Genomic DNA, 23,323 nt, shown 5'->3' on the forward strand with positions numbered 1-23,323 from the left:
TTTAGAAATTTCATTATTTTTGAAAGAAAAGCACATTTTTTTTCAGTGAAGCTAACATTAAATGAATTGGAAATACACGCTATACATTGTTAATGTGGTAAATGACTATTCTAGCTGCAAACGTCTTGTTTTTATTGCAATATCTACATAGGTGTATAGAGGCCCATTTCCAACAACTACCACTCCAGTGTTTTAATGGTACATTGTGTTTGATAACTGTGTAAGAAGTTTAATGGATGTTTAGAAAACCCTTGCACAAGTATGTTAGCCCAGTTGGAAACAGTTTGGCTGATTTTGAGAAGCTATAAAATTGACCTTCCTTTGAGCTAGTTGTGAATCTGGAGCATTACATTTGTTTGTGCTATAAAACTCTCAAAATGGCAAGAAAAAGAGAACTTTCATGTGAAACTCGACAGTCTATTCTTGTTCTTAGAAATGAAGGCTATTCCATGCGAGAAAGTGCCAAGAAACTGAAGTTTTTCTTACAACTGTGTGTACTACTCTCTTCAGAGGAGAGCACAAACAGGCTCTAACCAGAGTAGAAAGAGAAGTGGGAGGCCCCGCTGCACAACTGAGCAACAAGACAAGTACATTAGAATCTCTAGTTTTAGAAATTGACGCCTCACAGCTCCTCAACTGGCAGCTTCATTAAATAGTACACGCAAAACGCCAGTGTCAACGTCTACAGTGAAGAGGCGACTCCGGGATGCTGGCCTTCAGGGCAAAGTGGCAAAGAAAAAGCCATATCTGAGACTGGCTAATAAAAGGAAAACCTTAATATGGGCAAAAGAACACAGACATTGGACAGAGGAAGATTGGAAAAAAGTTTTATGGACAGACGAATCAAAGTTTGAGGTGTTTGGATCACACAGAAGAACATTTGTGAAACGCGGAACTACTGAAAAGATGCTGGAAGAGTGCCTGACGCCATCTGTCAAGCATGGTGGAGGTAACATGATGGTCTGGGGTTGCTTTGATGCTGGTAAAGTGGGAGATTTGTACAAGGTAAATGGGATTTTGAATAAGGAAGGCTATCACTCCATTTTGCAACGCCATGCCATACCCTGTGGACAGCGCTTGATTGGAGCCAATTTCATCCTACAACGGACAATGACCCAAAGCACACCTCCAAATTATGCATGAACTATTTAGGGAAGAAGCAGGCAGCTGGTATTCTATCTGTAATGGAGTGGCCAGCGCAGTCATCAGATCTCAACCCCATTGAGCTGTTGTGGGAGCAGCTTGACCGTATGGTACGCAAAAAGAGCCCATCAAGCCAATCCAACTTGTGGGAGGGGCTTCAGGAAGCATGGGGGGAAATTTCTCAAGATTACCTCAGCAAATGAACAGCTAGAAGCCAAAGGTCTGCAATGCTGGAATTGCTGCAAAGGGAGCATTCTGTGACGAAAGCAAAGTTTGAAGGAGAAAATTATTCTTTCTAATAAAAATCATTATTTCTAACCTTGTCAATGTCTGGACTATATTTTCTAATCATTTTGCAACTCATTTGATAAATAAAAGTATGAGTTTTCATGGAAAACACAAAATTATCTGGGTGACCCCAAACTTTTGAACGGTAGTGTACAAACACATGACTTTATTAATTGCAGCACACTCTGGCTTATATACCTTGTTGAATGTATTACATGTAATATCCAATACATTGGTTGTACTACCGACCCTTTAAAACGGATTAGAGGACACATATCTGATCCGGTTAATCGTTTTGGCCACAAATATTTCAGCAGTATCAAAACACTTCCGAACGTTCCATAAATGGGAAGTTTCAGCACTGAAATTTCAAGGCATAGAAAGAGTGTATAGACCTATCCAGGGGGGAGACCATAGACGCAAACTGCTAAATAGGGAATCATATTATATTTTTATGTTAGAAACCCGAGTACCCTTTGGATTGAATCTCAGGCAGGATCTAATGCTACAATATTAATGACAGTTTTGTTTACACCGTGGACATGGTATATCGCTAGTTTTTATATTTATTCTATACTAGATGGAGGCCCCATGCTATCGCATCGGGAGGGCGGTAATGTCACGATGGGGGCAGGCTTTGCAGCGTTGAGAATATCTCTTCCCCCCCCCCCCATGTGCTCACCCACCTATCCACTCTCTTTCCCCCATGTGCTGACTTCTCCCGTCTGTGCTCTCTTCTTATCTGTCTACCCCATGTGCTCTCCCCCTTGTCTGCTGTCTCTCTTCTTCCTGTGCTGTGCTCTCCCCTCATGTGCTGTCCCGTTTGAGCTGTCTCCCCCCCCCCCTGTGCTCTGTCTCTCTTCCCCTGTGCGCTTTCTCTCTCTCCCATCTGTTGTCTTCTCCTCTCATGTGATCTCTTCTTTGACCTGTGTACTCTCTCTCCTCCCCTGTGCTGTCTTCTTCCCTCATGTGTTCTCTCGTTTCAGCTGTGTCCCCGCACAGTAAATCAGACCGCCGTCATCTTTGTGCAGGCAGATAGCGGCTTCACATTAAAACTGCGCATGCGCTCCTCCTGTACAAAGATGGCTGCGGTCAGTGAATTATTCGGCTGATCCCGGCGGCGTGTTCGCGACGGTGTTCCGCTGGTGGTACCGTGCAAGAGGCTGTGTACGGCGTATACAAAGTGTGTGTGTGGTGCGTACGGCGTATACAGAGTGTGTGTGTGTGTGTGTCCTGGTGCATACAGCCTATACAGTGTGTGTGCGCGTACGGCGTATACAGTGTGTGTGGTGCGTACGGCATGTACAGTGTGTGTGTGGTGCGTACGGCGTATACAGTGTGTGTGGTGCGTACGGCGTATACAGTGTGTGTGGTGCGTACGGCGTATACAGTGTGTGTGGTGCGTACGGCGTATACAGTGTGTACGTGTGGTGCGTACGGCGTATACAGTGTGTGTGTGTGGTGCGTATACAGTGTGTGTGTGGTGCGTACGGCGTATACAGTGTGTGTGTATGTGGTACCTACAGCGTATACAGTGTGTGTGTAGTGGTGCGTTCAGTGCATACAGTGTGTGTGTGTGGTGCGTACGGCGTATACCGTGTGTGTGCGTGGTGCGTACGGCGTATACAGTGTGTATGTGGTGCGTACGGCGTATAGAGTGTGTGTGTGGTGCGTTCAGTGCATAGAGTGTGTGGTGCGTACGGCATATACAGTGTGTGTGCATACGGCGTATACAGTGTGTGTGTGTGGTGCGTACGGCGTATACAGTGTGTGTGTGTATGTGGTGCGTGCGACGTATAGAGTGTGTGTGTGTAGTGGTGTGTTCAGTGCATACAGAGTGTGTGTGTGGTGCTTACGGCGTATACAGTGTGTGTGTGGTCCCTACGGCGTATACAGTGTGTGTATGGTGCGTACGGCGTATACAGTGTGTATGTGGTGCGTACGGCGTATACAGTGTGTGTGGTGCGTTCAGTGCATACAGTGTGTGTGTGATGTGTACGGCGTATACAGTGTGTGTGTGGTGCGTACGGCGTATACAGTGTGTGTGTGGTGCGTACGGCATATACAGTGTGTGTATGTGGTGCGTTCAGTGCATACAGTGTGTGTGTGATGCGTACGGCGTATACAGTGTGTGTGTGGTGCGTACGGCGTATACAGTGTGTGTGTGGTGCATACGGCATATACAGTGTGTGTGCGTGGTGCGTACGGCGTATACAGTGTGTGTGTGTGGTGCGTACGGCGTGTACAGTGTGTGTGTGGTGCGTACGGCGTATACAGTGTGTGTGTGTGGTGTGTACGGCGTATACAGTGTGTGTGTGGTGCGTACGGCGTATACAGTGTGTGTGTGGTGCCTACGGCGTATACAGTGTGTGTATGTGGTGCGTACGGCGTATACAGTGTGTGTGTGTGTGGTGCCTACGGCGTATACAGTGTGTGTGATGCTTGCAGCGTATGCAGTGTGTGTTGTGCTTTCGGCTTATACAGTGTGTACAATGTGTGTGTGTGTGGTGCGTACGGCGTATACAGTGTGTGTGCTGCGTATGGCGTATACAGTGTGTGTGTGTGCTGCCTACGGCGTATACAGTGTGTGTGTGTGGTGCGTACGGCGTATACAGTGTGTGTGTCTGGTGCGTACGGCGTATACAGTGTGTGTGTGGTGCGTACGGCGTATACAGTGTGTGGTGCGTACGGCGTATACAGTGTGTGGTGCGTACGGCGTATACAGTGTGTGGTGCGTACGGCGTATACAGTGTGTGTGTGTGGTGCGTATACAGTGTGTGTGTGTGGTGCGTACGGCGTATACAGTGTGTGTGTATGTGGTGCCTACGGCGTATACAGTGTGTGTGTATGTGGTACCTACAGCGTATACAGTGTGTGTGTAGTGGTGCGTTCAGTGCATACAGTGTGTGTGTGTGGTGCGTACGGCGTATACCGTGTGTGTGCGTGGTGCGTACGGCGTATACAGTGTGTATGTGGTGCGTACGGCGTATACAGTGTGTGTATGGTGCGTACGGCGTATACAGTGTGTATGTGGTGCGTACGGCGTATACAGTGTGTGTGGTGCGTTCAGTGCATACAGTGTGTGTGTGATGCGTACGGCGTATACAGTGTGTGTGTGGTGCGTACGGCATATACAGTGTGTGTATGTGGTGCGTACGGCGTATACAGTGTGTGTGTGTGGTGCGTACGGCGTATACAGTGTGTGTGTGTGGTGCGTACGGCATATACAGTGTGTGTGCGTGGTGCGTACGGCGTATACAGTGTGTGTGTGTGGTGCGTACGGCGTGTACAGTGTGTGTGTGGTGCGTACGGCGTATACAGTGTGTGTGGTGTGTACGGCGTATACAGTGTGTGTGTGGTGCGTACGGCGTATACAGTGTGTGTGTGGTGCCTACGGCGTATACAGTGTGTGTGTGTGTGTGGTGCCTACGGCGTATACAGTGTGTGTGTGTGCTGCCTACGGCGTATACAGTGTGTGTGTGTGCTGCCTACGGCGTATACAGTGTGTGTGTGTGCTGCCTACGGCGTATGCAGTGTGTGTTGTGCTTTCGGCTTATACAGTGTGTACAATGTGTGTGTGTGTGGTGCGTATGGCGTATACAGTGTGTGTGTGTGCTGCCTATGGCGTATACAGTGTGTGTGTGTGCTGCCTACGGCGTATACAGTGTGTGTGTGTGCTGCCTACGGCGTATACAGTGTGTGTGTGGTGCGTACGGCGTATACAGTGTGTGGTGCGTACGGCGTATACAGTGTGTGGTGCGTACGGCGTATACAGTGTGTGGTGCGTACGGCGTATACAGTGTGTGGTGCGTACGGCGTATACAGTGTGTGGTGCGTACGGCGTATACAGTGTGTGGTGCGTACGGCGTATACAGTGTGTGGTGCGTACGGCGTATACAGTGTGTGGTGCGTACGGCGTATACAGTGTGTGGTGCGTACGGCGTATACAGTGTGTGGTGCGTACGGCGTATACAGTGTGTGGTGCGTACGGCGTATACAGTGTGTGGTGCGTACGGCGTATACAGTGTGTGGTGCGTATGGCGTATACAGTGTGTGTGGTGCGTACGGCGTATACAGTGTGTGTGTGGTGCGTACGGAGTATACAGTGTGTGTGTGTATGTGGTGCCTACGGCGTATACAGTGTGTGTGTAGTGGTGCGTTCAGTGCATACAGAGTGTGTGTGTGGTGCGTACGGCGTATACCGTGTGTGTGCGTGGTGCGTACGGCGTATACAGTGTGTATGTGGTGCGTACGGCGTATAGATTGTGTGTGTGTATGTGGTGCGTATGGCGTATACAGTGTGTGTGGTGCGTTCAGTGCATAGAGTGTGTGTGTGGTGCGTACGGCATATACAGTGTGTGTGTGTGGTGCGTACGGCATATACAGTGTGTGTGCGTGGTGCGTACGGCATATACAGTGTGTGTGCGTGGTGCGTACGGCGTATACAGTGTGTGTGTGTGGTGCGTATGGCGTATACAGTGTGTGTGTGTATGTGGTGCGTGCGACGTATAGAGTGTGTGTGTAGTGGTGTGTTCAGTGCATACAGAGTGTGTGTGTGGTGCTTACGGCGTATACAGTGTGTGGTGCCTACGGCGTATACAGTGTGTGTGTGTAGTGGTGTGTTCGGTGCATACAGAGTGTGTGTATGGTACGTACGGCGTATACAGTGTGTGTGTGGTGTGTACGGCGTATACAGTGTGTGTGGTGTGTACGGCGTATACAGTGTGTGTGTGGTGCGTACAGCGTATACAGTGTGTGTGGTGCGTACGGCGTATACAGTGTGTGTGATGCTTGCTGCGTATGCAGTGTGTGTGGTGCGTTTGGCGTATACAGTGTGTGTGGTGCGTTTGGCGTATACAGTGTGTGTGCTGCGTATGGCGTATACAGTGTGTGTGTGTGGTGCCTACGGCGTATACAGTGTGTGTGGTGCCTACGGCGTATACAGTGTGTGTGGTGCCTACGGCGTATACAGTGTGTGTGGTGCCTACAGCGTATACAGTGTGTGTGTGATGCTTGCAGCGTATACAGTGTGTTTGGTGCGTACGGCGTATACAGTGTGTGTGTGTGGTACGTACGGCGTATACAGTGTGTGTGTGGTACGTACGGCGTATACAGTGTGTGTGTGGTGCCTACGGCGTATACAGTGTGTGTGTGGTGCCTACGGCGTATACAGTGTGTGTGTGGTGCGTATGGCGTATACAGTGTGTGTGTGTGGTGCGTATGGCGTATACAGTGTGTGTGTGTGGTGCGTATGGCGTATACAGTGTGTGTATGTGGTGCGTACGGCGTATACAGTGTGTGTGTGTGGTGCGTACGGCGTATACAGTGTGTGTGTATTTGGTGCGTACGGCGTATACAGTGTGTGTGTGTAGTGGTGTGTTCAGTGCATACAGAGTGAGTGTGTGGGATGCTTGCAGCGTATACAGTGTGTTGTGCGTTCGGCGTATACAGTGTGTACAGTGTGTGTGTGGTGCCTACGGCGTATACAGTGTGTGTGGTGCCTACAGCGTATACAGTGTGTGTGTGATGCTTGCAGCGTATACAGTGTGTTTGGTGCGTACGGCGTATACAGTGTGTGTGCTGCGTATGGTGTATACAGTGTGTGTGTGTGGTACGTACGGCGTATACAGTGTGTGTGTGGTGCCTACGGCGTATACAGTGTGTGTGTGGTGCCTACGGCGTATACAGTGTGTGTGTGGTGCCTACGGCGTATACAGTGTGTGTGTGGTGCCTACGGCGTATACAGTGTGTGTGTGTGGTGCGTATGGCGTATACAGTGTGTGTATGTGGTGCGTACGGCGTATACAGTGTGTGTGTGTGGTGCGTACGGCGTATACAGTGTGTGTGTATTTGGTGCGTACGGCGTATACAGTGTGTGTGTGTAGTGGTGTGTTCAGTGCATACAGAGTGAGTGTGTGGGATGCTTGCAGCGTATACAGTGTGTTGTGCGTTCGGCGTATACAGTGTGTACAATGTGTGTGTGTGTGGTGCGTACGGCGTATACAGTGTGTGTGCTGCGTATGGCGTATACAGTGTGTGTGTGTGGTGCCTACGGCGTATACAGTGTGTGTGTGGTGTGCACGGCGTATACAGTGTGTGTGTGGTGCGTACGGCGTATACAGTGTGTGTGGTGCGTACGGCGTATACAGTGTGTGTATATGGTGCGTACGGCGTATACAGTGTGTGTATATGGTGCGTACAGCGTATACAGTGTGTGTGTGTAGTGGTGTGTTCGGTGCATACAGAGTGTGTGTGTGTGTGTGGTGCGTACGGCGTATACATTGTGTGTGTGTGGTGTGTACGGCGTATACAGTGTGTGTGGTGTGTACGGCGTATACAGTGTGTGTGTGTGGTGCGTACGGCGTATACAGTGTGTGTGTGGTGCGTACGGCGTATACAGTGTGTGTGATGCTTGCTGCGTATGCAGTGTGTGTTGTGCGTTTGGCGTATACAGTGTGTACAATGTGTGTGTGTGTGGTGCGTACGGCGTATACAGTGTGTGTGCTGCGTATGGCGTATACAGTGTGTGTGTGTGGTGCCTACGGCGTATACAGTGTGTGTGGTGCCTACAGCGTATACAGTGTGTGTGTGATGCTTGCAGCGTATACAGTGTGTGTGTGATGCTTGCAGCGTATACAGTGTGTTTGGTGCGTACGGCGTATACAGTGTGTGTGCTGCATATGGTGTATACAGTGTGTGTGTGTGGTACGTACGGCGTATACAGTGTGTGTGTGTAGTGGTGTGTTCAGTGCATACAGAGTGTGTGTGTGGTGCGTACGGCGTATACAGTGTGTGGGATGCTTGCAGCGTATACAGTGTGTGTTGTGCGTTCGGCGTATACAGTGTGTACAGTGTGTGTGTGGTGCGTACGGCGTATACAGTGTGTGTGCTGCGTATGGCGTATACAGTGTGTGTGTGGTGCCTACGGCGTATACAGTGTGTGTGCTGCATATGGCGTATACAGTGTGTGTGTGTGTGTGTGGTGTGTACGGCGTATACAGTGTGTGTGTGTGGTGCGTACGGCGTATACAGTGTGTGTGTGTGTGGTGCGTACGGCATATACAGTGTGTGTGTGATGCTTGCAGCGTATACAGTGTGTGTTGTGCGTTCGGCGTATACAGTGTGTACAATGTGTGTGTGTGTGGTGCGTATGGTGTATACAGTGTGTGTGGTGCCTACGGCGTATACAGTGTGTGTGATGCTTGCAGCGTATACAGTGTGTGTGGTGCGTACGGCGTATACAGTGTGTGTGCTGCGTATGGCGTATACAGTGTGTGTGGTGCATACGGCGTATATAGTGTGTGTGGTTTGTATGGCGTATACAGTGTGTGGGTGTGATGCGACGGTGTTCAGCTGGTGGTACCCCGCAAGAGGCTGGTACCACCAGCGGTTTCCATATTGAGACACCCATCACTTGGGTGTCCCAATATGGTAGTTGGCGAACTTCCGCCGCTTGGAATTCTGGGATCCGGACACATCTGGATGGAACAGAATGTGAAGACATTATAAGGTAAGTATGTATTAGATTTGAATCACAAATATTTTTATTTTTTCTACATGTCAATGATATTAATTTTAGAGGATAATAATATGTGTCACTAACGTTTTTATTTCACTTCTGTCTATGCTAATCATACCGACCTCAGAGACTAGTGAGCACATGATAACTATTATCTTTAATTACAACCTACCTTTTATATGCTCACTAGTCCACTGTTCAGACAGACCATGATTAAGACTGCACGTCGAAACGCATAGGTCGAGACAGCTGTGATCCTTGTGTGCACTAAGACTTATTATGGTGGTAGCAGCATTTTTTAATAGCTCAATAAAAGCTATGTTTTATTCAAGTTTATAGCCTGATACGCTGAGTCATTACTTCTATTTTCTACTTTTAATATCTGCTTTTTTATGGAGTTTTTCTTGTAATATAGGAAAGACTAAGGCCAGAAATAAACCCCATAAAACACTGTACATGGAAACTTTGCTATCAAATAACTCCTGTCTTTGTGTTCTTACAAACAAGCTTTTATAAATGCCTCAAACTTCTGAGTGTGAATCAGACCTGAGATCTAACGTGATAGACGATGACAGTCCGGTGAAGACGGGAAACATATAGACGGCCGGTGGTGATGTAGTCCGTGACTGACTTTGGCCAAATACCTTTATAGAGCCGTAGTAGAAGATGAAGATTTCGTCTTCATCATGAAGTAGTTATTTCTCATGTCACGTGTAATGAATATCTCCTGCAGTATAGATAATGCCGATTCCAGTGTCTGTAAATGAGATGAGAATTAGCAATAAGGAAGATGAGTCTATGAGAAACGTGTTCAGCTACAGACTCCGAGGAAGAACTGCTTGTTGTCTGTGGCCTAAAATATATAAAGGTTTTATTAGTAGATGTAAAGAAGAAAACTAAATACTGTAAAATAATAAATCTCCTGAAATGTTTCCCTTATTGTCTCCAGTACTTGTATTATTACACACAGTTTTTATGACGTTACATCTGCTCAACTTCTCATTCAGGTCTTTGCAATATCGGATCTTCACAGTGAGTATCTTCTATATAAGAGAATTTTCCTGATTTACCCATTAAAGATGAATATAGACACAGACAAGATGGCTGAGAAAATATTACACCTCACCCTAGAGATCCTCTTCCGGCTTACTGGAGAGGTGAGAGATTCTGATGACGTCACATTACATCATTCTTATCTATGGGAATAACAGATGAACAGAACTGGAGAGGTGAGGACTCTGGAAATGTCTGTAGTGAGATTTGTGAATGTGTCTCTCCATAATCAGGATTACACAGTAGTGAAGAAGACCTCTAGTGAGCACCGTCAGGACCCTTTGTCTGAGGGATGGGGAAGAACCCTGAGCCCAATCACGGAGCTTCCACCTCACCCCCTGATACATGAGGACATCAATGACAAGAAGATCCTAGATCTCACCTACAAGATGATTGAGTTGCTGACTGAAGAAGTGACACTGCTAGGAATGAGGAATACTGGGACATTTTCTAGTAAAGCTATGAAGGGATTGGGAGTTAACTCTATCATTGTATGTGTCAGGTTCCTATAAGATGTCAGGATGTTGCTGTCTATTTCTCCATGGAGGAGTGGGAGTATTTAGAAGGACACAAAGATCTGTACAGGGACATCATGATGGAGGTTCCCCAGCCTCTCACGTCACCAGGTAATAGATAGGACTAAATACACACGGCCTATAATTATCTGTATGTAAAGAATGAATTCAGTCCCTGTATGTGTTTCCTCTAGATCTGTCCAGTAAGAGGACAACACCAAAGGGATGTCCACATCCTCTTCTTCCACAGGACTGTAAACAAGAAGATCCCAATATTCCTCAGGATCATCAGGTAGATGGAGAGAAGGTGCCATGAGATCTCTCCTGTGATGTGTATACGGCGTGAAGGTCTTGTGTTCGGTCTTGTTTTATCCACCAGAATTATATGGTTTATACTTGTATAATGAGAATGGTGGAGATGGCAGGATTAGAGCTGATCATTAGTGATGAGCGAGTGTATTCGTTACTATTCGCTATTCGCAAGGATAGTACGGTATTCGGGTTACTCGTTATATTGCGAGTATTTGTGTACTTGCCTCGCTATATTCGGATGTCCCGCCCGGCAGTTTTGGTGCCTTCTTTGCCGCCACTAGACATGCTGTGCTTCATAACCAATCACAGTAATGCCGCAGACATCTTGGTTGTGGCATTACTGTGCTTGGCTGGCCGCCAAGCGTCATAAGGTCTATTTAAGCCCTGCCGCCGCCATTTTGTGCACATTGCGTCTGGAGCCTGCATTCTATAAGCATAGGGAGAGATTGCTCAGCTGCTAGGGAGAGTGTTTAGGCCTCTTGATAAAACAAAAGCCCTTTTAAGGGCTACCTGCTGTGTATACTAGTTATGTGTTGAAAGGAGCCACTTACTAGCTCCATAATACCACCAAAAAATAGCTATTTTCATAGCTGAAGACACACAACAAAGTCAAGAGTACAAGGAGGGAGAGATTGTGTATTAGGTAGGGAGTGTATTAGGTAGTGTTCTTCCAGTGTCCATATTAAACAGCTCTTGTCAGAAGCAAAGCAATATTTTTCCAGCACACACAGAAGTAGCATTTTGTGCTGCCTTTTTTTTTTTAGCACTGATCTATTTTCCCTGCTGTTTTAGGGGGTCAGTGCCTGCCTTCTGTCCATATTAGTCCACTATAAAAGCGTTTTATGCCCTACACAAAGCAGTAGTCCAAACATTTCCTACTGCCTGCTCCAAAGCATGCACCAGGCCATTTAACCACTATTTTTGGGGTGTCAGCCTGCCATCTGTCCATTTTAGTCCACTTAAGAAATGATTGAGTGGCCTACACAAAGCAGTAGTCCAAACATTTCCTACTGCCTGCTACAAAGCACACACCAGGCCATTTTAACCACTAATTTGGCTGTGACAGCTAGCTTGGCTTGTGCCATCAACATCTGAAAATCTGTCAACAAAACTCAAAATGCCAAAAAAGCGTGTTGTTAAGAGACGTGGACATGTTTTTTTCAGTGGTGCGCAAGAAGGCACTCAGTCTGTGTCAGGTCAGAAGAAGCTTGATGCATCCACTATGTTCCTGGAAAAATTTCCCGGTCTGGAACGTAAACGTGTGTGGAAGCCACAAGAGCGAGAGCAGATTCTGTCTTGGATAGCAGACAAGGCCTCTACGCATTTGTCAAGCAGCAACAAATCTTCCACGACCACACAGTCTACTGTGGATACACAGAGGGCTGGTCCATCCTATCCTGAAGCTGGTTTTCCTTCCTCCAGCCTTTATCCGTCACAGGAGGCATATGACCCCAAGCTTGGCCACTTCGAGGATCTGTTTGGTATTTATCCTTTGGTTGGCTCGGGACTATCACTGTGCAGCATTGAAGAGGGACAAGAGGAGGTGGCGTGCGTTGATGCTCAAGTATTTGAGGACCTACGGCCTGAAGAAACCACTTGGCGGAATGTCATTTTTTGTCTCCAGAGGTGGAGGCTGATGATGATGAGACACAGTTGCTATCAGGTCAGCCTACAATGTCAACTGGAAAGGAGGATGAGGTGGAAAATTAGGTGGTCGATGATGAGTTTACTGATCCGACCTGGACCGTTGGCATGCATAGCCATGACCGCAACACAGAGGAAGATGGATATGTAGCACCAACACAGGCACCAAGGGGTCGTGGTTTGCCCAGAGTGAGAACTTGGTCATCTGTTCCCAAGAGCACCCTCGCTGTGCTCCAAGTCAGGGCAAGGAGGCGTTCAGCTGCTGTGTGGAATTTTTTTTCTGAAAGTCCTTCATAGAAAAATATTGTAGTCTGTAGCATCTGCCATACCAAGTTGAGTAGAGGCCAGGGCAAAGGCAACCTACACTCACCATCCAAGGCTCAAGTTCGATGCTTGTAAACCTTCTATTCAGGAGACACAAATACAAAAAAAATCTAGGGTGGAAAGACATCAGCCCACCACCAGGATATAGAGTACTACCGGACTAAGGCACCCTGAAGGAAAAGCCCCTCCAGAGACGGGCCGCCTTCCGGGCACCCAGTCTTTCATTCTCCAGAGAATGTACCTTCACCAGTTGTCAAAAAGTCTACGTGGCACTCCTTTATTGTTTTGGGTGCCCAGATAGGATTCCACTCCGTACGTAAAAAACAAAATGAACCTGGCACTGCAAGATATGGTGAAAAGATTTTTTAGGAATTTACTTACCCCTTATCATGCTGTCAAGCGCATCACTCTTTATATTTATACTGAACTTCCCATCCACCAATAAGGCGCCTTTATAGTGACAATTCTTACCTGGCGCGTCACTTCCGGTGACGTGTCACATTATACACCATGTGACCCTACCATTAGCCCACCAACATGGCGCCTAGTGGCTACATACTTCTCCCGGCGCGTCACTTCCTGTGACGCATCCAGAAGCTGATCATGTGACCTCCAAGCGCCGGATCAACGTCATGATCCGAAAATTTAGGCATAAAGCACGCTCAGCGATCGTGCTCCTCTCCATTTAGCGCCACATTTATGCCCTTTTCTTCAGTGACTTTGGTAAGTAATATTCAGCTGTTGAGGTCCTGCACATACGTTCTAGTGTGGTAGTGTGCACAGTTAGTGATTTGTGCTCTTCCCCTTTCTCTTACAGCAGTTGATTGATCCTCTAGACATCCACTGGGCAGCATTATATGTCTGTAAATCACACTAAATGTATTTAGCCATTGTCCTCCATATCATGAATTGCTCTCCTCTATTATATATTTCTTTTTGTGTAGGTAATATGCACTTGCTATACAAACTTGGATTCTTATATAAATTGATTATGTTGTATATTTTGAGAATGTGTTATATATTCACATTATATTTTGCTGATTAATTTACAGTTCTGATGAAGGCCGTATGAGGCCGAAATGTCAAATTAATTTTGATGAATCATGTAAATAAATACCTAAAAAATCTTTTCACCATATCTTGGAGTGCCAGGTACCTTCACCAGGTCACCTAGGATGCTCCTACAAACTTCATCTACACGGAGGATTTTACTCTGCGTCGAAATTAAAACTCGTGCATTCCATGTGAAATACCTGACCACTACACTTACTATGAATAAAGTGGTTCGGTCCCTTCTCCCAAGGTCTCTGAACGCTCCATAGGCCCACCTGGCATAGGACAGAGTAGCCAGCCACGACCAACAAATGGAAGCTCCCACCCTGTTGTACACCTCTGTATTAAAGGGACAATGAAGCAGGAAGTGCTCCATGCTTTCCAGCATGTTAGCTCAAGCCTCATGGGGGCAATTCCTGTCCTCGGAGCTCCTGTACTTCAAATTGCCCCTTACACACAGCTTACCTTGGAAGCAGTGCCAAGTTAAGTCCCAGTACTTCCTGGGGATCCTGCTAGAATTAAACTCAACCCAACCTCCAGATCCCGACTTGGGCAGTCCTTGAGGACCAATGGACTCTGAAAATGAGAAAGCAAGACCCTCCTATTGAGGAGCTTCCTTGGGAGGGACCTCATATTCCCAGACCCCACCGGTGGATCATTTTCAGAACCGGGGTAACATAAGCCGGGAGATGCCCATGCAGTGTGCGAAGATCCTTCAATCTTCCCCCTGTCTCCCATTCCTGGAAGAAAGGCTGAAACCATCCCTTGCAGGATAATACCCACAGAGGAGCCCTCTCCTTCCACAGGTGTGCCATGTTAACTTTCAAGAAGGTGTTCACTAGGAACACCACAGGGTTCACCATATACAACCACCCTAGTCTCCTCGTGTGGTAAGTGACCTCCCGCTTGACTAGGTTCAGTCTATTCCCCCATAACATCTGGAAGAACAGACTGTAGACCCGTGTCCAGAGACGCTCTGGCAAGACACAGACGCTGCCCAGGTAGATTAGCAAGGGGAGCAGGAAAGCTTTGCACAGGCCAACCCTTTTCCTCAGGGTCAAAGACTAACCCTTCCATTGGTCCACTCATTGGGCGACACCTTTGATTCTGCCTTCCCAGTTTTTCATGGGGTAAGCACCCTGGCCGAAAACGGTGCCCAGGACTCTGGCGTGTTCTTGGGGTTTGGGGAGGGTGTCCGGAAGATCAAACCCGGGATCTCCGCCTCCCAGCCTGAGACTTTCACACTTATCCTGGTTGACTTTGGACTCTCCCTCTGAGTAGCGCTCCACTTCTGACATCACCACCATTACCTCCTCTTGCGAAGAAACAAAGACTGTGACATCATCCGCATAGTCCACTACCCTCAGGATAGCCTCCGGCGCCACCCTGCCCATCCGCACCCCTGCCAACGATCCACAATCGATCCTTCTGAGGAAGGGGTCAATTGCAAAGGGCTAAGAGGACAGCCCTGGCGGACACCAGATCCTACCCTGAAAGGTTGTCCAATCCACCCATTTACCAGAGGGAAAGTCTCAGCCCCTGCGTACAAGGTCTTAGTTTTAAGCCAGTCCACAAACCCTCCAGGCAGACCATACCTCAAAAGAGTGGACCAGAGGTACTCATGGTTAACCCGATCAAAGGCTTTTGCCTGATCCAGGGTCAGCAAGAACCCGTTTGAAAGGCCTGCCCTGCCTTGCTCCACGGCCTTTCGGACAACAAGAACAGCACTAAAAGTGCTATGGCCAGGAACGCAACAGTGCTGAGCCTCTGAAAGGATCCGGGGTGCAAACTTCACTAGCCTGTTGAAAAGTATCTTAGCCAAAATCTTCCTGTCCACAGTGAGAAGTGCTATGGGACGCCAGTTCTCAATGCGTGACGGATCCTTAGCCTTCGACAAAATGATCAAAGCTAACCTCCTAAATGATCTCAGCAGAGTGCCCGAGGAGAGACACTCATTAAACACGTGAGTCAAGAGGGAGACTAAAGAGTCCCTAGAGGCCCTAAAGAACTCGAATGTTTTTGGGTCTAAGCCTATCGATCGCCAGTCTCACTTCCTCTTCAACTTTGAGTACTGCACCAACCTCGTGAGTGGGGATCAGTCTATTATCAGCATAACCATCCCGCTGCTGTGTCTCTTGAAACAATCACTGCATAATCTCAAAGAGGAAGTTTTGAGTGCCCAGCATGTTGGTATGGAGCCAGATTTCCCAATGGGTGTTACTACCCAGCCCAGCCAATATTCTGAGGCAACAATGGGTGATGAGGAGGAAAATGAGGAGGGAGAGGACTTGTTTTTCTGTGCTACCGAGGGGACTCGTAATGCTACAAAGGGGACACCCAACCCAAGCTTCATTTCTGTCCAGGCTGGATGGGCTGGAGAGGACGACGATGAGGCAAGTTAGTGTGATTAGAGGATGGGTACTTTTTCTACTGTTGGGGACACAGAAAATTTGCCTTTTTGCAGCTTGGCCCACATGGCACAGTTCATGTGTAAGTGTCTGTGGCAAGACCATCGCGTTATACACATTTTATCCAACAACCTATTCTGCTTGGCCACCTTTCTTGATCCACGGTACAAGGAGAAATTTCCTTCTCTCCTTTTGGAGTCACCAAAGAGTTTTACAATGGAATCGTTTAAGAGGGCCATTGTAGATCAGTTGCTAAAAACATCACCCTCAGATAATGCTGGTGGCAGAGGTACCAGCTCATTTCAACACCAAGGGATAATGGGAAGGTACACGAACACCCGCTCCAACGGAGGTTGGAGGAAAATGTGCACAAATTGGGCAATTTTCAATAAACCAGCACAACAGCAAATGCTATCTGTGCCTGTAACAATGCCAAGGAGGGATAAGTTGCAGAACATGGTCAAAGGGTTACTTAGGTGACCATACGTGCATCCTTTCTGACGCTTCAGTTCCCTTTAATTATTGGGTGTCTAAACTGAACACTTGGCCTGACCTCTCCTTATATGCCTTGGAGGTGCTGGCCTGCCTGGCTGCTAGTGTGGTGTCTGAGCGTGTTTTCAGTTCCGGTGGGGCAATCATCACTGATAGGCGCACACGCCTCTCCACAGAAAATGCAGAGAGATTTACTCTGATTAAATTCAACAAGGACTGGATATCTCCACAGTTTGTAATCCCTCCAGATGACAGCAAGCCAACCTAAATTCACCAAAAATGCAGATTCATGCTACTGCTGTTAACTTCACCCCCTTCCCATAAGAACCCGTTTCCTTCCTTCATCAACCATGACTCAGCCCATAAGGCTAATTTTTTCAAACCCTATGCAGATTGTGCAGTGGACAAACAAGGACAGTATTCCTACTCCAGCCTAACTACTATTTGTGATTGGAGGCCCTTGGGATGGAGGCTTCCTGCGTCAACCATGACTCAGCCCTTAGGGCTAATTTTCAGAAACCCTATGCAGATTGTGCAGTGAACAAACCAGGACAGTATTCCTACTCCAGCCTAACTACTATTTGTGATTGGAGGCCTTTGGGATGGTGGCTTCCTGCATCAACCATGACTCAGCCCATAGGGCTAATGTTTACAAACCCTATGCACTTTGTGCAGTGGACAAATCTGAAATGTACAGTGGTTCTACCAAACTAATATTTGTCATTGGAGGCCCTTTTCACAGGTTGTGCCACATTATGACTGAGATAGGGGATACATATTCAATAGAAATTTACACTGACTGTTGATGACCGACTGATGGCCCTCTGAAAACTTGAATTGAGGGCCACAACTACTATAGTACTCCATCGTAGATAATGTTTGACAAGGGAGGCCCTTGTCAAGGAATCTCCCTGCACCTATGACACAGCCCCAGGAGTAATTTTTGGAAATACGATGCATATTCTGCAGTGGACCAAGTAGTACAGTATCTAGAAGTCTTCTCTTCCTATATAATCTGGGGACTATTGACAATCAAAATCTCTGAGCCATTTGGAGAAGCTTCTCCAACCCTTCCTGGGGGGGGGCACCATATATCCTTTGTCCATTGACTTGCACAAGTGATATATTTGAGCTTGTCATCCAGTTGACTAGTGCAGCTTTATTTTTCCGGTTCACAGAGTTCAGCCATATCTGAGGATCGCAGGCCGCACTCACTGCTACCTTATAGTACTCCATATCTATTGGCCTTTATCTCTGTAGTCTCTGCCCTTAAATGAGTTAAATAATAGAGTGAAGGCCCTACAATATGAATAAGAGAGGGCACTCTCAAATGTACACAAGAGAGACCTCCAAAATCTTTAGAGGAGTGCACTTCAAAATGTATGTTACACGGCCACACGAGGGCTCTCACAAAACTCAGCTTTCCTGCCTACTGCAGGGCCTCTGAACTTTTAAATTTAGGGCCACAGTATCAGATGGTGGTGGAGGAGGAGGGTCAAGCCCAACGCTACAATGGTCACATTGTAAACTGCTATTGAATATGTATTCCACTATCTTAGTGTCCCTCCAGAACGCATGTTACAGAGCCACCTGAGGCCTCTCAGGTCAAGGATCTACATAGCTACTGGTGCGTTCTAGCTGTGCTTGTAAAGTGCTGGGGAATAGCGAACTAAAAATGATGTATAACAGAGGGACCTACAAAATGTATCAGTCAGGGCCCTTCCCATTATAAAAGGCGAAAAAAAAGTCACAACAGTGTGTGTGAACAAAGGCTAAAAGGGATATTTTTAGGTTTCTCTGGTTTATTTAGCCTTATATACAAGTGATTGTACAGGAAAAACTGTTTCTTAACCTAAATTGCATTTAACAGGCCAAAAAGATTAAGTTTGGTAGTTGTTCTTGTGTGTCTGTAAAAGTGGCGTAATACTGCGACAAACTTATTCCCAGAAACCATATGTGAGTCAGGAATGCATGCAGGCATATTCTCCATGCTCTTCCCATTCTGTTACATCACTTTCCCATCCATTCCAGCCTTTTCCTCAGGCCCCCAGGCCCCTTTGTAGGGTCCAGCAGAAAATTACTCTCGTTTCCCATTGACTTACATTGTACTTGCTATTACAAAGTACTCGTTACGAGTATAGCGATTACAAATATTATGGTACTCATCACTACTGATCATAGATGTGACTTCTCCATCTGTCTGTGACTTGTACAATATTTTTTCAGGGTGAAGATCTGACCCATATTAATACTACAGAGACATATTTGAGGGGTGATGAGCGGTCTAAAGAGGAGATTCCTACAGATAACCGTCCAGGTGAGTAGTAACCACTAAATGCAGAGAAGTCACAGATTCTTCTCAGTCACAGACTGTGGCTGGTTTACCGGTCATGTAGTCCAACTGTATCACAATCGTGTGATCACCATTTTGCATCTAGACCAAAACATTGTCCTCCACCAAAAACTGTTCTAATGACTTTGGGCATTGAAATCCCTTTTCTATAGAACTTACAACCTGGAAGATCCACCTACCAACTGAAATTAGAAGATTCTGACTCTTATCTGCCCAGATCTGTAAACTACCAATCCAAATGACAGCATATGTAGAAAGTGCTGACAAGTTAGAAAATCACTTGAAGAAAAATATTATGATGGGCCTGTGAGAGAAAGCAGAGAGTAATGATGCTGTTGGCTTCTTAGAACCCTGATATCTTATTAGATGAATCTACCTTCTCTCCCTTCTGTGCCGCTGAATATACTCATTTGGCCCCTACAAGACCATGTCCAGTCTTTATGACCAAACCTCGCTTTTATGATCGGCAACATTAAACGTGCAGTGAGGGCCAAGTGTGATTTTCTGTATAATAACAACAGTTTCCCTTTATCCTGACTGTTCAATTTCTTTTTAAACTAAATAGCTTCAAATAGATAAAGTATATAAAAAAACATTACACCTGTGCTATGATATATCTCTAAGCTGTGAGTGGTTGATGACTGTAAAAAAATTGATTCATGCCTGCAGGAGATATGTTGGCATGACTCGAGCCCTGGTTTCATGGATTCACTCCACGTCATAAATTATATTATCGATCCTAAAGAATTTAGATACAATTTATCCTGAAATGGTGAGCATTAATACTTTCTCTACTCTTCTGGTCAGAACTCATAGTAGCTCCAATGGTCCACCATAAATAAGTGCAACTCTGATTTAGTGTTGGAGTCCCCCCCCCACCCTCCCCCAACATACATTGTTGTTGGGGATGTAATGTGTTTTTTTATTCTGTCTTCTTTTTTATACAGGTTCATTCTCTATGATAGTTTGATTGTGGTGGGATTGGCCTGCCTCACGTATGTGAGTCTGTAACTCAATGGTAGTCTTTCAGAAAAGGTCTCCATTGTCTCTTCCAAATACCAGAGTTTTCCATTTAAGACACCTCAGCTTTAAAGTTCTCATTAAATGTATATTTCTTCTTGATACTCATCTGACAGAAAATATTGGCCCTTACTATAGTTTAAATTGCCAGGAGCTACCAAGATGCATACTCTAATTATCCCAGAGAGGTTTCACCACTAGTTACTTTTTTTTTTATCTTTTCATTAGATGTGTTATTATAGTCAAAGTTTTGCCCATCACCCTTTAACCCCTCTACATGGATGTATACTTACACAAAGACCTTTAGGCTTGGACTACAGTGTTGTTTGCTGTTCTGTGGTGTGAGATGACAAGAAGAATAGTCAGGTAGCCGGATCAGAACCAGGAGGGCAGAGAAAATACAAAATCAGAAGACACAATAGTAGTCAGTAAACGGGCTGGGATCACAAGAAGAAACTAAGAAGAAAATACACAATACGGGAGCTGAACACAGAGGACTTAACCAGCGGAGAACAAGGCTGTATCAGGCAGCTTCCGGCATTATGCGTGAGCTTTAGTAGGGTGTGGTGCTTTCCATTTGAGTTAAGTAAGGATCATATTTGACTTTGGAAGAGCGGATTTTGCTGTATTGGTTTATGGAAGCCATGTTTCTTTTCAAGAGTTTTTGAGCCACTAATGATGTGGAAACCTCTGTTTTTCCATTGACAGATGATGCACCTGAGTGGAGGCTTGTTTTTTGTGAGATGAGTAGAAATTTTTATTGGTATTATTTTCGCATATTTCATATTTGGGAGGCAGAATGAACAAACAGTTGAACACCACGCTCTACTGGTTCATGCTATGAGGTTTTCTATTAGACTGTGAATTGTCTTGGTGAATAATTCAATATTTTTACATAACTTGCCATTTGTACCAACAGTTTAAGTAGAAATGTTCAAAAATATAAATTTCAAGAATATTTTATTGAAATATAATATTTTTTTTACTTAGCAGATGACTGTACTAGGAGATCAGAGGGGCAGCTGACATCTTCAATTTTCAAATCAGATGAGCTTGAAATCTCACAGGATACAATTGAAGGGAATGCTATTACTCCAAATTTACCATCATCCCTTCACAGCAAAGATCTGTCATCTGATCCTTTCAAACAGGTCCTATCTTCTGATTCATTATCGACTACTAAGGAAAATCAAAGTCACAAAATAAGCATTAAAAAACTAACTGTTCCTAAAGCTAAGAAGCCATTTTCATGGTCAGAATATGGAAATAGTTTTCCCCTCAAAAAGTTTTTTCTTAAACATAAAATTCACACAGCAAAGAATAGATTTCCTTGTTTCAAGTGTATGAAATGTTTTAAAAAGAAAGCAAGTCTTCTTAGTCACCAAAGAACTCACACAGGGGAGAAGCCTTTTTCATGTTCAGAATGTGGGAAATATTTTACAGAGAAATCAGATCTTGTTACACATCAGAGAACTCACACAGGGGAGAAGCCTTTTTCTTGTTCAGAATGTGGGAAATGTTTTACCCAGAAATCAGCTCTTGTTAGACATCAGAAAATTCACACAGGGGAGAAGCCTTTTTCATGTTCAGAATGTGGGAAATGTTTTAACCGGAAAACGCATCTTGATAGACATCAGAGAACTCACACAGGAGAGAAGCCTTTTTCCTGTTCAGAATGTGGGAAATGTTTTGCCCAGAAATCAGATCTTGTTACATATCAGAGAACTCACACAGGAGAGAAGCCTTTTTCATGCTTAAAATGTGGGAAATATTTTACAGAGAAATCAAGTCTTATCAAACATCAGATAATTCACACAGGGAAGAAGCCTTTTTCATGTTCAGAATGTGGGAAATGTTTTAACCAGAAATCAGATCTTGTTAGACATCAGAGAACTCACGCAGGGGAGAAGCCTTTTTCATGTTCAGAATGTGGGAAATGTTTGACAGGGAAATCAAATATTAATAAGCACCAGAGAACTCACACAGGAGACAAGCCTTTTTCATGTTCAGAATGTGGGAAATATTTTAGAAAGAAATCAAGTCTTATCAAACATCAGAGAATTCACACAGGGGAGAAGCCTTTTTCATGTTCAGAATGTGGGAAATGTTTTACCCAGAAATCAGATCTTGTTAGACATCAGAGAACTCACACAGGGGAGAAGCCTTTTTCATGTACAGAATGTGGGAAATGTTTTAACCGGAAAGCGCATCTTAATAGACATCAGAGAACTCACAGAGGGGAGAAGCCTTTTTTATATCCTTAATGTGGAAAATGTTTTACTTTAAAAGACACACTTTTAGCAAGAAAAAATCTTGCTAATAAATGTGTGTCCTATAGACTGGAGGTAGCTTCCTGTGACCGATAACAATGATACAGTGTCCTTCCTGATCAGTGAGAGAACTGCTCTCTCCTCCAGCCCCACACTTATCTAACTGATTGGTGCAGAGGAGGAGAGGAAGGTACGGGGACCTGTACAGAGGCTGCACGTCCTGAGTGAGCAGCTGAAGAACCTAGCTCAAGGACCTTTCAGATTATGTAACACTGTTTTACATATTTTTAAAAGTTATCAGGTTCCTCTATGAACTGAGCCATTTCTTAATGAGTTTGACCTCCTGAATTCAAATTGGACAATTGAGTTTTCCTTTTACTGCTACATATAATTAATGATAAAAGTTTCAGTACTTTGAAACATTATTATTTTTGTAAATATACAGATGCAGAATATTTTGTTATGCCAATTTTCTGATATTTATTTAGAGAAAACTTAGAAACAATTCAAATAACTAAAACCTGTCTAAACCCTATTCCGAATTTTAAACAGTTACTAAGATTGCACTACAAAATTAGTCCTCATTCAGTGACCACTGTTTTTTGCTTGTATCTGATCATCTATTAAAATTATGCAACAGTAATCTGCAAGCATTGATGGATTTCATTTTCCTTGATATCTTTTCTCCATAGCTGCAATAACTTGGTTACATCTCTCACCATCCTCATCTCTCACTACTCCACAGTTTGGTGAAAGAAAAGTCTAGAATGTAAGAAATTAATCATTAAGGACATGTTACAGCCAAGATCCTTATATGTTTAGAGGGGAAATAACACCAACTCTTCATAGTTACTGTATCTGCTCTGGAGTTTCCCAAAACATTAGTTACCACAAATGCAAATGTAGACGATACAGCCTTTTCCTTGCCC

At 45.4% G+C, this 23,323-nt stretch overlaps 1 protein-coding gene across 1 annotated transcript in view; it reads left to right on the top strand.

Moving 5' to 3' along the window:
• The window catches only part of LOC141192289 (uncharacterized), a 155,022-nt gene extending 132,577 nt beyond the window's left edge, over positions 1–22,445 (top strand). The window contains exons 3-8 of the mRNA XM_073661783.1: positions 9,900–10,107; positions 10,237–10,416; positions 10,506–10,629; positions 10,713–10,810; positions 18,978–19,068; positions 21,118–22,445. Coding sequence (XP_073517884.1) covers positions 9,900–10,107; positions 10,237–10,416; positions 10,506–10,629; positions 10,713–10,810; positions 18,978–19,068; positions 21,118–22,388 — 1,972 coding nt within the window. The 3' untranslated portion in view covers positions 22,389–22,445. The remainder of the gene's footprint in view (positions 1–9,899; positions 10,108–10,236; positions 10,417–10,505; positions 10,630–10,712; positions 10,811–18,977; positions 19,069–21,117) is intronic.
• The last annotated feature ends 878 nt before the right edge of the window (positions 22,446–23,323 follow it).

This window comes from Phyllobates terribilis, unplaced genomic scaffold (assembly GCF_046119375.1).
Source record: "Phyllobates terribilis strain yellow unplaced genomic scaffold, ASM4611937v1 Scaffold_56__1_contigs__length_8794411, whole genome shotgun sequence".
In the NCBI taxonomy this organism is placed as follows: domain Eukaryota; kingdom Metazoa; phylum Chordata; class Amphibia; order Anura; family Dendrobatidae; genus Phyllobates; species Phyllobates terribilis.